Raw genomic sequence first — 18,134 nt, forward strand, 5'->3', positions numbered from 1 at the left:
GCTGTAAACACAAAATACGCTAACTGTGTTAACAAAAGGATTCCTACACCACTCTTTCTCTTTTTTTTTTCCTTTCCAAGCATGCTGTGGGGCCAAGTTGCTCGGTTGGTGTAAGCTGGTAGAGCTGCTCTCCCTGTGGTGGACGCCTGCCAAATTTACAACAGTTGAGGATCTTTCCCAGTAAAGCGAAATGTGTATAAAAATCCAAATAGAAGAGAGTATTTAGATGTATGCATATTCTCTCCTTAGTGGTGGTACCAGGGAGCCTTTAACAGCCATGTCCCTGCAGCTGCATAAGGGGCACAGCCCCTTGCATGTGACAGCCTACAGACAGGGAACAGGCTGAGGACATAATTCCCATTTTACAGAAGAAAAGCGGAGGCAGAAAAGCAGTTGATAGATGACTGAGAGCATCTCTGAGGCTGTGGTTGTGCCTCACTGGCAGCCCGCAGACCACCTGAGTGCAGTGGTTGTGAACGCACCTCGCAAAGCCTGGTAACCCACCAGGCACTGTGGGGTCCAGCACGATGGAGGCGCTGCTCCAGCCCTCCACGGGCTGCCCCTGGCCACAGCCCTGGCCTTGGGAAGTGAGGGAAGGAGGGAAGGAGGAGAGAACCGCAGGCAGGCGGCACGGTGTCTGTGAGGAGGGGACAGCAGTGACACGGAGCTGAGCTTGCTCGAAGTGGTTTTGAACCGCCTGTTTGTCAGCTGGCTTTTGTCTTCTACCAAACCAGACAGAGCTGACTCCAGCGGAGCCCTCGGCCACCTCTATCGGGGCACGCAGACATCCCCGGTTGGATCGTGCAGCTTGTCAAAAGCCTCTGACAGCGCCGAGGACGGAGCTCTGGCCTCCTGTGTCCCCATCCAGAATGCAGCCTCCTATTCCCTAAATGTCCTGGAAAATCTCAGGACCAGATTAGAAACTATTACTTTCACCACAAAAAATTCAGTGACAACTTTTTGGTTTTCAGTGACAGAAAGCTGAAATGTTTTAGTTTTGAACACAGTTCTTCCCCTCCGCTTTTGGGTACTGAAAACCAAAGAATTTTTACAAGCAAACCTGATTTTTTCCTGGTTTGAGCAGAAAGCGTGCTACCCAATCAGAGCCTCACAATATTTTCAGAATCTCAACCTGAACATTTTCAGATGTATTCCCGACAGAAAAAAAAAACAAACAAAAAAACAAAAACAAAACAACAACAACAACAACAAACAAACAAACAAAAAACAGCCCAATTTTTGACAAGACCAACCTTTCATTAAAAATCACAGCAGAGGAGGCAATTCTCTCCGTTTCCTTCCCCTTTGCCACCAGCCCTGTGGGCAGTGTGGAGGAAGCACGGGGCTGTCCGAGCAGCACCTCTCGAGCACGGCGTTGGGTGTCCACACCAAGGTGCCTTGCACGCAGTGGGTTCACCAGCCTTGGCCTTCTCAGCCTCAGTTCCTCGGCAGCTCCCTGCCTCCATGGGGCGGTGGGTGAGCACCGCCGGGCGCTGCTGCAGGACACGGCGGGTCCAGTGCAGGCAGGATGGCTGGGCCTTACCCCAGCCTCTCTGAAGGGTTGGGCCGTGAGGTTTTTTGCATTCATTTAACTTTCAAGGACTCCTGAACTATTTTTGGTGCGTTGTTACAAAGTTTGAGTGAAAATTCGGAGCAGGATTTAGAGCAAATAAGGCAGTAAGCAGGCGGTTAACGGTGCTCTGCCTCTCCTATGCTCCACTGCAACCAGGAACACGAAACCCCTCAGCCAGGAATCCAGCTTGTCTACCTGACTTGACTGAAGCTGGGCAATAGAGCTGGCTCTGCTTTAAATCTCCCGTGGTCGATTTGTAAGTCAGTCAACGTTACCTTTGCTTTGAATTAAGAGTACATGCACAGACTATGACTGAAGCTCAGCACAATAACCGAGCGAGCCATGGCTGCACCAGCACATGCCTTAGTGCTGAGTAGCATGGAGGCTGGCTCACACGGGGCTGTGTCGAGCTGAAGCAGGAAGAGCATTATTTTACAAAGGGGGAAAAAAAAAAAAAAAAAAAAGAAAGAAAATTTCTCCTTTAAAAGATTTAATTATTTTTAAATGTAAAATAAAATATCCATAAAGTAACCCAAAGAAATTAAATGTTCCCTTTGAGGGAAATTCTCTCTTTTAAAAATTATCCCTTTTTCTAATAAACTAGTAATTTATGTAATCCATATAAAACCACTAACACTCATTCTTCTATTTTTAAATAACATTGGAGAGTTTTCCCAAGGCTTATTTTATTTTTATGAGAAGGATTAAAAGCCATGATGGGCCAGATTCTTCCCCACGTCTATCTGCTGACAAGTAACACGCTCCTGCCGTAATCCCAGGGACTAGCAGCTGCGGATGCGTCGATGTGCCTAACTTACACCACTCCACTGGCTGCCCGGGAATAATAGCAGGCTGACAGATTCACTGCTGCGAATGCAACGCCATCTGATCTGGAGATTGCTGAACAAGCCATAAATCAAGGGATCTTTATGTCTCTAGACAAACATTTCCAGAAAAACAAGGCTAAAGGATCTCTATAAGGAGCTATTTGTCCTATCCAGTCTTAATATTTTTATTGCTTCACAACGAGCCTGCATATGGTGATTTGTCTAGACTGCCCAGATAGAAGGAAGCTTTATCCTTTCAAAATAAGTTCACGCCGCATCCCTATTTTTTACCCAGAAGAGGACGATGGGAAGAAACTGTGGCTGAGTCCCCATGCTTCCTGGGGCTCACACTACCACGGTTACTGGTGTGCCCCAACACATACCTACACGTGCAGAAAGCACAACCCATCCAGAATTAACCGCACATCCGTGAATTAACAGTGCTTTAGTTTTGGATGCAGTTTAAATCTTGTATTAAGTGCAGCAAGGCTCGGTGAATGCACGGTACTTGTAACAAGACAGCATCTTAGATGGCACTGCAGACACAAAGCAAGGGAGCACAGCATCCTTGTGCCACTCAGATGAACGGTGCATGAAGTCTACTCAGATAAGCAAATCCCTCCTGCTCACTCAAACTTTCTCTCTGCCCCTTATTTCTCACTCAAATAATTCAGATGTTTTAGCCCTTCCAGACAAAAACTGGACCTCTAAATTAAAATGTCATCTGTTAGTAAAGAAACCAAGCTATGTTTTTCATTCCTGAGAAAGAACTCACTTATGCTTATAACTATAAGTTGCTAGTGATTAAGCAACTGGTATATTTTCACACTCATTAAAAGAAACATGGTGTGTTCGCTTTTCTAAGAAAAGGCATCTTGTTTGTAATACTGTAATACATTGGGAACACCTTCTAATTGGCTTCTAGTGCCCCTTGCCAAAATTCAGACACAAGTTTGTTTATTTACACAAGGAAAAAAATAAAACATTGTATAATTAGTTGAGCAAAGGACTCCTAAATTCAGCAACTCGGAGGTATGCAAAACTGACAAACTTTTTAAGATTCCATTTTGGTTTATGAAATATCTCAATAGGTAGCCCAGACTGCATCATGGCTATTGTAGCAATGTGCTGCTCAATGTGCTGTTTGTGTCGAGATGGAAAACTTTGACATGTTTGATTTTTATGCAAGTCAATTAACTTGTTTTTTAAAACTGTAAGGGCATGCTTTGCAAATAAGATTACTTACTATAAATTATGAGAACATAGGGCTCCATTCAGACAAAAATGTTACACACCCCTTACACATGCATAAGTCTGCAGAATATAGTTCTGCACCCTGACAACCTATTCAGCTAGGGGTAGGAGCTTATTTTGGTCTATTCCATGGGGGCCTTCCTAAAAAGATATGAACAAAAGGGGATAGAGACTTAATTAGAATGTCTCTCTACACCCCACCTTCCTTTGCACCACCCAGGCAATTCCTACAGGCCAAAACCTCTCCTTATGTGGTGAAGGAAGAATTTCTTTTTTCAGTTAAGTCAGCCCACAGCAGAATTAGCAATGGTATGTCCCCCTAACCACAGTACAGACAGACATTTGGCCATTCCCACCTGTGAGTTCTGCTCTCAACACTCACGCTTAGGCATGGTCTCTTGACTGACTGCAGTCATGTCCATCTGGTAACATAACGCCCATTGTGCTTGGCCCCAGCTCAGATGGGACCCTTAAACCAAGACAGCAGAGAAAAGCTGTCCCTGGAAGAAATGACATTGAGCAACAGAACAGACATGCGACCAGCACAAGTGAAGATGCCAGGGGTATTGCAGCCGGCAAGAATCGTTTTCATTTACTGCAACAGGCGTTTAGTAAAGACTTCTCACTTGCAAAACAGATTCTTCGATGGGTGCACGAGAGCTCAGGATGTCTATTTGGCATTCAAAACACAACATAAAGAACTGCAGATATGTACTTGGGGCCTGAAGGCAACCACAGTGCCAATACATACACAAAGCAAATCCAGAGACAAGTATGAGTCAGAGAAAGAAAAACTGCAGAATTTTGTCCAGGTCCTTTCCACTTTTACACATGCAGAGAATCTCTACCTAAGCAAATCATCCCATTGATTACATATGTGAGGAAGAATTACTTGCATGGAGAAAGGTTACTGGATCTGGTCCCTGCTCTATACATGTTGGGATAAAAAGCCAACTCTTACTAAGTCCAAGATTCGCTCCTATTAGTTCTGAATATTAGGTTAAGGCACAGGAGACCACACAGCAGAGTGCTTTGTCTTCCTTGCCAGTCTGTCTAGGTAATGAAGTCATTTTTATTTGAGTTTGATGTGAGATTGTTGGTTCTAATTTAAAGTCTACAGCACAGATAGTCTGTAGTGCAGATTACTCATTTCTTTGAAATGTCTTTTACCTATACAAAAAAGTTGAAAACAGGGAGAGAAGCATGAGAGGATTAAGGGACAAATGGCTCACCTCGTCCCCTGGAGACGTTCTGGGAGAACCCTTCCCCAGCCTGTTTGCTATTAGAGCTCATTTTCAGCTTTGAGTGGCAGCTTCTACCCTTCGAAACAGTTACACGCATTCTCGGGAACACTTGTGTGCACATTCACGTTAAGAAAATGACATTCAGTCAAAAGACCTTCCAAAGTTAGATTCCCATTATTGTGTTCAGAATCAGGGAAGATGCTGGTCTGATTCGAAATCGGCCATGTCATGTACCAGAACTGACCTGCCACGTAAGGAAAGATACCTCCCATTCATCAGGAGAACCAGCGTGGCTACGTGCCTCTGAGCAGCCTTACAATGTCGGGTCAACTGTTGTTACTGGCAAGACACTGCTGTGGAAAGGCTGCAAGAGAATCAGGGACTCATCACTACCAGTATGTGTTGCTATGGACACCATTGAAGAAAAGCAAAATCATTTGAGAAGGAAATAAAAGACTCTTTTCCACCAATAGTGACAGGCACTCTAATAGGTTAGTGATCCTGGTGGAATGCTAATCAACAGCACATAGAGAGTTGGAAGTCATGCAACTTTTAATATGCCTAGCGAAGGAGTATAGAAGTAAATTCATGTAATACATGGCTACGCACACAGGATTTATTCTAATCCTTAGTAGTGAAAACACAGGCATCAAATGTTAATGCCACGGATAAATCAGATAGTATTTCTGTCTTGCAAGTCTTTCCTCTCCAGGATCTCAGCTGCAAGCCACATCCACCTGAAGAGCTCATCCACACAGTCCCACTGAACCAAACACTGAAATGGAGCTGGACTCCTTGCCTGCACAGAACTGAGCAGCTTGCCTGACACCAGCAAAGCTCTGCTGATTTACAGCAGCTATGGATCTGGCATCTCATCCAAGCTGTGAGACAATCTAATTTTTCCATTCCTCACAGCTCTGGTGGATAATTTAAATAAGTGCTTGGAGGCCACCAAAAATAATATATTTTCAAAATTTTTGGTGAACTGAAAAGAACTACTGGCTTAGGACTACACAAAATGTTGTGCTCAATCTTATTGAGATGGGATTTTTGTCTTATATAACTTTAAAAGGAATGGATTTTTTGTAACAGAATTGAATAAGGACTTTGAAAATGTAAAAACATTTAAAATTAAAAAAAAATAAATCAACAGGTAGTACTCTGAAAACATCAAAACAAAATATGTAGATTAACAAACAAACAAACAAACAAAAAGTTTAATGATTTCCAAGCTGGAAAGCAGTCACATTTTTCAGCTGATATGAATCTGTAAAATGTTACATTGCCACTAGGTCACCATTTTTTGCCCCAGGAAAACTGTTAAAAATATTTTTCACAGCTGTACAAGTAGATAAATCCATTGACCTCAGTAACATGATTCGCACGAGCAGGGCCAGGAGCATTTACTGTTTTAACAGAACCTAAAGTACTCCAAGCAATTTACAGCAGAGATAGAGAAACAGAGACATTTTCTTAAATCTAATTCAATCTAATTTCATTTGCAGTACAATGAAACGAATTCAAAATGCTAAGAAGAGGGGCAAGGGTTACAGAATAAGCTAGAGGGTTGCTCAGTAAAGGCTAAAGGGCAGCAAAATAATTTGAAATAAATATTTTATTCACACATTGCAAGTACTTTAGCAAAAATAATGCTCAAGAGTATCTGAGGCAGGAAAAAAATGGGGGTGATTGCAATAGGTCTCTTTAGTACCTGCAGTAGAACTATTCAGGAATTCAAGAGCTTCAGATCTATTATTCAGTGCCATGGTAATTTTTTTTTTTTTTTTTGTCTTTCAAAGAAAATTAGGTTTACTAGACTGTGCTGCCTATGTGTCTGTATTCTCTCTCAGTTATGAATATTAAATTCCTGATGGTGATAAAAAAAACCACACTATAGCTATATTGGGAAGAGAGATCTAGTAGCTCTGCACTATGAAGGTGAGCTGAAGAATAAGCTCAGCTCTTTTTAAAAATTGGGGAACTACCTCAGCCAGTGGGACAGCCGGACAGGCCGGGATTCAGGACATGCCTCTCGGAGCGCAGCTCGGCTTACTCAGAGTTGATGTCACCTGGCTTGCAGCGCGCAGTAAGACAACGCGCCCCAGAACTGGGAGGGTCAGGGTAGTGCTGTCCAGGTTTGGCTCCAGATCGATTTGGCAAACGAGCTCCAGAAATTCGCTTTCAAGACATAAATCCACAGGAAACCAGGTTTCACATGTTCCATGGCTTAATATATTATAAATATTGCTATTTCCCCTCAGTGTTCAAATTATTGTTTCCAATGAGCAGCGCAGCAGGTCACTGGAGGTTACAGCAATAGCTGGCCCAGACTCGACCACAGGAAGACACCTCGCACACTTGGGAAATACATACGTTGCCTCCTGCTCTGACAGCAAGTCTGCATGGAAAAGAGAAGCCGCCTGCTGCTGCCAGCCAAGAGTTTTCTTCAGATCAAGTGGCAGCACACTGCACAGACACTACAGATCCTGCTGCAAGATACTGACAGGGATTGTTATGCCAGGTATTGTAATTAGCAAAATACCAGCTGTGTTCGGCCCCTCAACACCACTGCTTTACACTACGAAGTGACCAAAAGAGTACCTTTAACTGCAGACTTTCATGTCAACTCTGGCAAAATTGCAAATTGCAATTCCTGGAAGTTCCTCATGAGTTCAAGAATAGGCAGTATAGCTTCAGAATTCATTTATTTTACAGGAAAAAAAAAAAAAAAGGTGACCAAAAAAACCCACATTTTGCTTTGCTTTTACAGAAAGCTAAGGAAATTCCATCAAGCTAAACTCACAAAAGAAAACTTGCAATTTCATAAAACATCTGCTATTTGGTCAAAAAATATTTTAATCACAATATTATGACCACCTTCAGGGAGGATGTGCTAACAGACAAAGAGAAACTTCAGTGACAGCTAATTACTCTGCTAAAGGCAGAAGACTTTTAGGCAACAAGAAATAGAAAAAGGGACTTCTGAAAATACTTCATTTATCTTATGAGACTGAGGTCTCTGATCAGTATAAAATAACTGCATCAAAGTGGATACATCTATCCACTCCATCTGCAGGAGCTGATGGAGAGCTGAACTAAGAAGGGAGGGGACTTGGGCACTCCTTCAGCCTGTGACGGCAGCACCCACGCTGGTGGGAGGCAGGAGGAGGGAGAAAAGTGAAGAGAGGGTAACGCTGCCTGAGCTCTACCTCCCCCATCCTCCCTTTTTCCCTACAAATCCATCCTGGCAGAAGACATGGCTTAGAATCTCATTATTTTGCTTTATGATTTCTCTTGCCTGTGAGAAACTGTAAGTTCACTTCTTTTTCTTAGGGTTTCAGAGTGAAGATTTGGAAATGGGATTTTCTGCAGCTCCCAGGGAAGTTATGTACCTAAATCCCACATTTTTTAGTGTGCATCTATTTCTGTCAGCTCTTTTTGATTTTTTTTTTTTTTTTTTTGTAAGTCTTACATTAACCAACTACAACCTTCACGGTATCAGATACAAACTTCAGCAGTAAGGCTACATCTGTTGTTTTTCACCAAGTGGAATATAATCATTGACTCCTACTAGGATGTGTGAATGTCAGCAACCAAAACTCAAAACATAGTTGTTAGTTTTTGTTTTTTTTTTTTTTTTTTTCTCCAGTAGATGTCTGATTGTTGAATAAGATGCCGAATCTGACACACCCAGTCCTGAAAATGTTAACCTTAAAGTCTGTTGGCATCTCTCAAAAGCTGAAAAGTAAGAGAAACCTAGTCTGTCTGTCTGAAAAGTTTCATTCAGATTGCTTTAAATATTTTGTGGATGATTACAGTCTGAACATTTGACTACATGCCACTTCATTAGACTTACCCATTTTTTTGTTCATACCATAGATGGGAAATTAAAAATGATCTCTTTAAAAACTCTGATATTTAATTTCCCATAAGATATGAGAGATATTCAGGGCAGTGTCTGGAAAAAAATTAGGATAATAAGGTGTATAAATCTCTGCTTCATTTGAAACAAAGCATAAAAGCCAACCCCACATTAATTTTTTTGCTGAAAGAACTTCAATAAGTTTTAAAGTAAGTGTTTCATTTACTGCCACATGCCACACATACATGGCAAACAGTTTATACAAACCACAACACTCAGCTGTTCCTGGTTAGGTAAAACAGCCCTCCCCTGAACACCCAAGCTGCTCGCGGTTCCCTCGGGACTCTCCGCTGTAGGGTGCTGGGAGAGCTTTCATAGAGGTTTGACTTTAATCGGGTGAAGAGTCTTTCAGAGGAAGTACTCATGAAGCCCAGGTTGAGTGTGTGGTTAGGGTTTTGTTGGCTCAGACCAAAGTGCTCTGCACGAGCTATCACATGCCACTATCCCTGGCCTGGTGGTCTAGCAGTAATGCCTTCTGTGCATAGTTCCTAGTGAACCTCGTTGACTTTTCAGCTAACTAGAAGAATGCTCCACCGTGTACACATGCAACGTCAGATCTGGCTCCAGGAAGCTACCCAGTGAAAAGGAGCTCTTCACACCCTTCTGAACCCAACAGCCTATGAGCAGACACAGCAAGACAGCGAATAGATATCTTAGAGTTCCTAAGGCCACAAAAAGATTGGTAATGTAGCACTCAAACTTAATTTAGGATTTAACTATAACTAAGATAGTACAGCTTATTTACAAGACCTTCAAGGTTCGAGTCAATGAGCTCATTTATTGTGCATGTACTACCTACAAAACAAAATTTTAGCCACTTCTTCCAAAAGGACGTGATGAACTTGGAAAGGCACTCAGCTTTTAAAGATATTACTTCAGTTGTCCTCACTGGCCTATAAAGTCCCTCAAATAATTTGTGCATGTTAACAATTATATATATGCACTATTTTTTAGTTTTCCGTTTCTGTATGAAAGACACAAAGTGCCCTTGGAGGGTCAAATCGATGCAAAGGTCAAAGTAAAACTGACTAGATGTGTAGTATCTCTCAAAGTCCAAAGCAAACAAGGAGTGGGAGTGAGGGAAAATTATTTTCTGCCCATTTTTCACTCACAGACAATATTATGAAGTGTTTGGAATACCAGAAGGTTCATTTTGAAACACAGGAGTGATGTTTACACCAGGCCTTATATAAATATGTGTTGGTTTTATGTACTTGTTTTTCCTAATACTTGAAGTTCAACTCAGCTTATGTGCTGCTGAGAAAAGGTGCTGGATTTTTTTATTGCACCAAACAGGTACAACGCAGCAGCTTGGCAAGCATGTTCTGAATCACAGCCTGCTCCATCCTTTATTCAGTGAAATGTGTGGTAAATGAGCTGCATGACTGGAGTGCTATGAAAGGGTAACCTCTACCCTGAGCCCGGCAACGTTGCACTGCCTTACCTAAAGCAGACCAACCCAGCAAACAGAATGTAAGATTAATTTACTGGAAAGTAATTTGCACTGCACTGTGTAGCAGACACTCCTGATTTAACAGCAGAATAGGCCCTTGCATTTGCTGCATCCTCCTCTGGACCATGGTTTGCCATCCAAGCCAGGTAAAAAGATGCCAGGTATAGGTCAAGTATAAAGATATTACTGTGCGAGAAGGAAAATGCTATGTACTATTATTGTTGTGTCCATGTAAGGGGCTATACTGCTTATATTCTCCAATGTTAACCCCCACCCTCTGCTCAAGCAAACAAACAAACCCCCCAAACAATACACCCTTATTGCTCCTAAATCACAAACACAGATCACAGGTCCTCGTTCCTGTTTCATTTTGCTCTTCTGATTGAGAAACCTTGCAGGCATGTCAGTTCTGGTGGTGGCTTTGTGATCTGGATCCCGCTTGGTAGGATCTACGCTGAGACCAACAACTCATTCTGCACAGCCCACGATGCAGGCATCAGATGACTGTGGCTTTCAGTTACTACCTCTGGACCGAAGCCAGAAGCCTAGCGGTGAAAAGCTCTTTATACCATTACCAATCCCTCGAGCCACCCAGTCCTTCTCCATTGCATACAGGTTTTTAGTGTTGTGCCTTAAGAACTGTTCTGGTTCTGAGTAACGTTCTTTGTGATGGGAGTCTTGCCACTCCCCCTCTCATGAGGGGAAAAAAAAAAATACAAGGAGGGAGTGTGAAACCTATTTTCAAACTCTGTTATGATTATCTGATGCAGCTCGCACTCTTGGACTCTAAGAGAGAGATGAGAGTCCTGGGGAATCTCTGCCTTAGGTGAGGAGCTGAGATGTGCGTGCCTTCAAGCTCCCCTAGCTGGTGGGAGCTCTTGCAGCTCTTGCACCGGTGCAGCCACACAGTGCCAGAGGAGGCCCTGACAGGGATGCCTGCTCAGCTTTCCGGGACATCTGAAGGCTCCCCAGGCATACGCACATGCGCAGGTTGGTCTGGTCCTGAGCACTGCCGCAGACCGACACTTAATGGCAGCATAAATACATCCCAGAGAGGGCAGAGGGCTCCACCAATGAGCCCCCAGAACATCTCCTCTCCGCTGCTTTCCACCCGCAGTATCCACCTAGAGAGCCAGAGGCTGAGTACTGCCACCTCTGCAGAGCCTCTCCTGCCGCTCACAAAAGTGAGAGGCTTGCTGTGAAAGCACCTGTGCAGATTTCTCTCCCAATCCCGTTTCCCTCCAACTCTTCAGAAAGCACATCACATTCAGCTGCAGCAGCTTTTCCCGGCACAGGACTAGCTGCAGAAGACTTAACAGTACTACATTGGTACCCAGCCCTCACGAAAGAGCGCTGTAAGCTGCTGATCCTGCAATAACACCTCGAAGGATTTAGAGTCTTTAATGTTGATTGCTGAATATTTCTGTTCCCCTCTGAACCATTCCAACAGTTGTTTCAAGTGAATGTATTCATTCCCTTCCTTTTAACCATTGGAGCTTCTTGCTTGGTCTGGGAGCAAGGAAGAGGGAATGAAAGGGTCTCTTCAAATTTGCTGTAGCTGCTCTCTTAAAAGAGAGCATTGACATAGATTCTGCAGCTCTCGCATGTAGTAAGGCTCCCAGAGGACTTACACGCACAGAAAGACTGCAGGATCCTTGTGGGTACTGCAGGAAGAGTGTGGCTATTCTCCTCCCCACGCGATGAGAGTATCGTATCTATTCCTAGCATGGATCTACCAGGTGGCAGCATTCCCCTGCCAACATACCTTTGGTTTGGCTTACCTTGAAAGCGATGATGTTACATTATATGATGACGTCATTATATTTATTTCAACTTTCAATGAAGATTCCTGGCAAACCTCCGAGCTGGAATATCTTCTTTTTAATGGATCCAAGATCCAGCCAACATGGTGCAGATTACATTTATATAACACAACCCAAGTAAGGTGAACTGCTAGGAATTTTTTAATGGCTGTTGACATTACTAAATTAAGATTATTTCTCTGTTAAAACTATGGAAGAGGAAAAACTTGTCCAGTATTTATACAAACACTACTGCTCTAATTTCTCGCTGTGGTTATTTTTGTGATGACTACACCATGCAGTCAGGCAATCTCGAGAATATATCTTTGTAGTGGTATTTTGAAAAGGATAAAACAAATCAAATATATTTTTTCACTTAAGTACAAGTGCAAGGACACCACCCTTTAATGGCATGTATAACAGTTTTCTGAGTTGGTTTGTTTTCTGCACACTTTCTGGACTACTTTTGAATGAGCTTATTACAAACTTTTGGACAACTTACCTCTGGTCTGTATTTTCATCCTTTCATCAGCCGTGTTGCTTTTGGCACTTTCAAATTAGCCTACAACTCCATACCTTTCAAGATGTCACATGCTTTTTCTGATAAACAGAGGTATAAAGCATTTGAGAATGCTGCATAAGCTCCTGCTCTGCACTGGCAAAGATAACGCCTTGGGTGCTAAGCCCAGTACCACCAAGGAACCCTCCCCAGACAGTGGGGCTTACTCTACCAGATTTTGAATTAACATGCGATAAGAGAGCACACATTATTCTGGAAAAAACTAGCTACAGAGACAAAGGAGGCAAGTCCTGTACACTCCTCACAAGGAACTGCGGCACATAGGTTAACGGACTCACCCAAGGTTACGCATTCTGTGGGGGAGGTGGAAATGAATTAAAATTTCCAGCATTACACTTTAAGACACTAAAATTGCAAAAGAAACCGAAGAGTAACTAAAAGCTCAATTTCAACCTTTCCCTTCTTTTTTCTTCCCCACAGTGGTCTCTGTGAGGTCTTATGATGCCACTACAAAGATGAGCAAACAAAAATTGGCTGTGTTATGAATTGATTTCAATTTAAAAGAGCCATAATTCAATTTTGCTTTAAAAACATATTACAAAATCTAATATTAAAAAGATTTGCATAGAAACATTCATCAGAAAGATATTTTATTTGTTTGGCTTGAAACACTTCCACTACAAGCCAAACATTTCAACACTAGGGCAGGAGGACCAGAAAGTGAACCTGACCAGAAACAACAGTGAAAACTACTCGTTTATTTTTGCTCTACCAGCTGACAAAATTTAGTTATTTATTTAAAAAAAAAATAAAAATAAAATCACAGGCCCTGTGGATAGTGAAACTTGATTTTTTTTTTTTTTTAACCCAAAATATTCTTGTAAATGTGTTAGTACCAGGGCATTACTAGTTGAGAAAGGCTGTATGTCCATACACCTTCCTGACTGAGTGACTACCAGGTTAAGAAACCAGACAGATATGGTGATAGATTACCACCAACGCACTTATTTGACACTCACATAACACCCACAAACACACACATCTCTGCACACGTGAAATTTAAAATCCTCAAGCAAACAGGCAGAGGTGGTTTCCAGATGAAGCCTCTGTTTGCCCCATTGCTCGGATCACAGACAGATAAATCACTGGGTGAGTCCCTCCCTATGTAGTGGGAATATTACTTTAGTGAAGTTTGCTAATGGGGCAAAGGACCTTGTATTGTAATCCAGTGACATTTTCAACCTTCGGAGAACTTTTGTTGACATTCCCGAGTCCCTGGCTGCCATCCCAGCATGAAATAGTTTCTGTTCACATAATTCTCGTGTTTACCAGTCATGAAAAACTCTTGCTTTTGGCTTTTTTTTTTAAATAAACTTTTTTTTTTTTTTTTTTTTTTTTTAAGTGAAACTCTGTCTAAAAAAATATTGGCCCCAGGCATAGAAGGTTTTGCATAAATTCATATGTGATGAATGGCTGATTTTAATGTTATTTGGGTATTTGTCAGAACCTAACAAATATACATGGTAATGGTGGTTCATAAACTTAAACATCTCAATATCCCCTTTCTTCTAGAAATAAATTACGTTTGTTTGCCCTGCCTGGAGTCCTAAGGTAGCCGACATTAGGAATATTTTAAATGTGATCATCCATCCAGCATGTCTTTCAGGCGCCACGAAGATTAAATGAAAGAATCATAAGATGAAGGTCTTTAACTTTTAATCCTTTTACAATGAACCCTTAGATAGACATGGGGGCAGGGTGCCTTCTATGTGAGTAATAATGCCTCTGTTCCTCTTCACTAGGTTAATGAATACCCTAAATGTCCCAAGATCTGATTTTTTTTTCAAACTATTGAAATTAAAAGCAAAGAGACTGATGGTAAAACGTACCGAAAGTGTGCGAGAGGGAATGAATATGCATTCAGAGATAGGCGGCACAGAGAACGCAGGGCTGGGCTTCGTCAATGAAAGACCCGCGGGTTTACAATAATTAGCATAGATTCGCTGGGAGTTTTTTTTTTTTTTTAAAGTTTTTTGATTCCAAGATAAATAAGGAAAAGGCTTTCTGCACTGTCAGGCAGCCTTTGAAGAGCACGTGGCGGGGCTGTTTGTGCAGTTGCTATCTCCGAGATCCTAGCGGCGGCTCCGGCAGCGCGCACGAGCCGAGCGCTGCGCTCACAACGCCGGGGCCTCCCCGCAGCGCCCAGCGGAGCCCGGGGCCGGGGGCGGCGGGGCCGGGGGGCGCCGGGCGCTGGAGCCGGGGCAGCGGCGTCCCGGGCCGGGCCGTGCCGGGCCGTGCCGAGCCGGGAGGGGCCGGGCCAGCCGGGCCGTGCCCCTCCGGACCGGGCCGTGCCCGGGAGGATGCCCCGGAGGCCGGCGGGTGCCCGCAGGGTTCCCGGGTTGCCTCCGGCCGGGAAAATTGTGCGAGGATCAGGCTAACGCCGTGTGCCCGCTGCAACCCCCCAAAGCCCAAGGGTCAAGTTTCAGCAGTGTCCCACCACAATGGTAGGTGTGAAAGACACGTGTCCCGCTGTAAATGAAATGTCAAGCGGTTACAAAAAAAAAAAAAAAAAAAAAAAAAAAAAAAGCAGCAGCCCGAGGCCGGCGGGCGGTGCGGGTCCGCCCCAGGGGCGCGGCGGGCAGCGGGCGGCCCCCAGCGGGGCGAGCGGGACCCCCCCGGGGCGCTGCGGGGCTAGGGGGGGCCGGGGGGGATCTGCTGCCCTCCGGCACCGGCGCCCGGCACGTTCCCACCCCCCCGGCGCCCAGCGAGGAGAGAAGAAAGTGTCCCGTGTGTGCGTCCCCCCCCCGGGGGCGGCCCGAGCAGAGAGCAAACAGACTGCGGACGGCTCGTGTTTTAGTGGTTGACTTTAATTCTGCGCTGCGCTTTTACTACAGGGATATAAAGAATAAATAGCAGATACTCTTCATTTACATAGGATTAAGTCATTCAAACTGTTCTCTCTATTTACAATAACGTTGTGCTCTAGGCGTTTATTCTTTTTTTTTTTTTTTTTAATCTAAAGTCCATAAGGAGGAAGAAGAAACACACACACACACACGCTTTCCGTATAATGGAAAATAGCTTTAAAACGTTTTCTTATCAAAAAGTTTGGTTTGTATTTTTTAATCCTTTTATTAAAAAAAAAAAAAAAAAAGAAAACACACAACAGCAACCCCAACCTACTTCGCCAAAGCGAAGCAACTTCTCTCTGGAATATAAATACCAAAAAAAAAAAAAAAAAAAAGATACATTAGCAACGATCAGGGTAATAGTCTTAAAAATACAGTAGACGCTGATTATTTCACGTATAATACTGACCTTTTAATAGTATATTAAAACGGTGCCATATATACACACAATATACATTCTCCTACACGTTACAGTGCATTACAACGTTAACCAGAAAGCAAGTGTCTTTTATTTTTGTTGCAGCAAAGGTCCACGTGAGTCCGCCAGGGAAGGGGCGAGAAGGGCGAGCGGCAGCCCTAGCAGGAGCACTTGCACTCCGAAATGATGGGGTACTGGATGGGTATCCATGTGCACCTCTGCCCTCCCCGACGCTGGCACCTCCACCTCAGGATCGTTAAATGCACGGACTTGGCAGGTTTGCAAACCATGCCTTCTGGGACTGAACAAGACCTTTTACTGTAGCAGCTGCCCACTTTGACGTACCGGGGCCAAAAGCGGCTGCCGAGATCGTTCCACGTGTATAGGACCGGGCAGAAGGTCTGGGACCAGAGCCACATCTGCAGCTTCCTGCGCAGCTTCTTGCTCAGCCTGTGCTTCTTGCCCGGCTGCAGCCCGTCGTAAAACTCCAGCCCTTTGATTTCGCTGGGCATCGCTCCCGAGGGTCTCTGCCTGAGCAGCAAGTCCAGCTCGGCTAGATCGTCCACCCCGAGCCGGTCCTCGGGCAGGGAAATAGCCATAAAGTTAGGGTCGAAGTGTCCGCCCATGAGGTTCCTTAGCAAGGTCTCGTTAAGATCCTTCTCCTTGGGGTCGAAGATAGGGTCCGGGTGCTCGATTAGATCCACCAAGGGCAAGTTGTCGCTGGGAGCCGGTCGGATGTGCAGATAGTGCTGGCAGGCGCCTTGCTCTAGCCGGAGACCCAGCAGAACCACCAAGGCGTATATAGTCACAAGGCACTGGGAATGATCCATCCTTGGGAGACCGGTGGGGGGGGGGAGAGGGGGGCTGGGTTCACCAAACGGCAGGGGAAGAAGGTGCGAGCAAATGCATCAGAAAACTTGTACGGGGATATCCAAAATAGCTTGTCTTTACGGGGGATCCCCTCCGCTCCCCGCGCCACCAGCAAAGACGGCCCCCGAATATGCCAGGAGAGCAAGCCCCCTGCAAACACTCTCTCTTGCAAGCCTCTCTGTAAAATTTCTCCTGGTGGAGCCGCTCCAAAATTCTGCCGCTGCTGCTGCTTCTCTTCGCCCTCCCCGGGCAGTGGAGATTCCGCTTTTTGTTGGGAATTCTGCTCGCTGCTGCAGCTCCGCGTTGTCTGCCCGTGCGTGTGGAAGAAGTTGTTGCCGATTCTTCCTCCCCGTTCCTCTCCGCCGTTCGCAAAGCAGCCTCCTCAGCAGCAACAGCAGCCACGCACGTTGGCACCAGTTTGTCTGCTTTGCAAGGACCCAAAGCCTTTAAATTTCCTGCACTTTCAGCTTCATCTCCATGGAAACCACAGACTCTCTTCTAACCCACCCCACCCCCCTTAAAAAAAGAACCACCACACACACAACGCAACCCCCACTCCCACAAAAGTCCAGGAGAGCTTCCCCCTTCCCACCCGGCAGACACCCTCTGCTGGGGAAGGCTGCAGGCGGGAGCCGCCGCCGCCTCCCCCCCGCCGCCCGCCGCCGCCGCGCCCCGGGAGATGCTGCAGGGGCTGGGGCTGGGGCTGGGACGGGGACGGGGGCAAGGACGGGGGCAGGAGCAGGGCTAGGAGCAGGGGCAGGGGTAGGAGCAGGGCTAGGGGTGGCCTTGGCGCCGGTCACCCCATGGGCGCAGCGCTGCTGGCGGCGGAGCGCAGCCTGCCCCGCTCCTGCTCCCCTGCCCCGGCCAGCGCTACCTGGCCGCCGGGGAGGGGGGCCCGGGGGGGTCCTTGCTCTAATTCCCACTGCGTGCCCGGCCGGGGGGCCGCTGCCGGCACCTTCCCGGGCGGAGCGAGCCCTCTGCTGGCGGCGCCGCTGCGCTCCGCACCGCGCCGGGCACGGGCAGGGCGAGCGGGGCCGCCCCGGGCAGCGCAGCCATCGGCACAACGGGGAGCCCCGAGGAGCTCGGCTCGGCCACAGAAAGCGGCTCCGGGAGCGAAACGGGGGGCCGGGGGAGGCGGCGGGGAGAGCCCCGGGGGTGCCGGCGGTTCTGCGGGGGGCTGGGGCCGGGGGATGCGCGGAGGGATGCCCCGAAGCCCCCCAGCACCGGCGGCAGGAGCGGGCCCGCGGCCGGGGTAAGTGCCCCTCGGTAAGGGCAGGCAGGCGGCCGGCTGGCAGGGAAGGCTGCTGAGATCTCGGGACAATCACCTCGAGTGCTCGCATGC

The 18,134-nt window shown here is 45.8% G+C and overlaps 1 protein-coding gene across 1 annotated transcript; it reads right to left on the reverse strand.

The window, feature by feature from the left end:
* Window positions 1-15,441: 15,441 nt before the first annotated feature.
* NOG (noggin) lies at window positions 15,442-17,798 on the reverse strand. The gene has a single exon (XM_068655144.1). It carries the CDS (start codon window positions 16,750-16,752, stop codon window positions 16,081-16,083), a length of 672 nt encoding a protein of 223 aa, XP_068511245.1. The 5' UTR covers window positions 16,753-17,798; the 3' UTR covers window positions 15,442-16,080.
* Between the last annotated feature and the right edge of the window lie 336 nt (window positions 17,799-18,134).

The sequence above is a fragment of the Anas acuta genome, chromosome 18, assembly GCF_963932015.1.
Source record: "Anas acuta chromosome 18, bAnaAcu1.1, whole genome shotgun sequence".
Taxonomy (NCBI): Eukaryota; Metazoa; Chordata; class Aves; order Anseriformes; family Anatidae; genus Anas; species Anas acuta.

Coding starts and splice junctions, on each gene's coding strand:
- NOG (XM_068655144.1), bottom strand. CDS start 16,752: ATGGATCATTCCCAGTGCCTTGTGACTATATACGCCTTGGTGGTTCTG.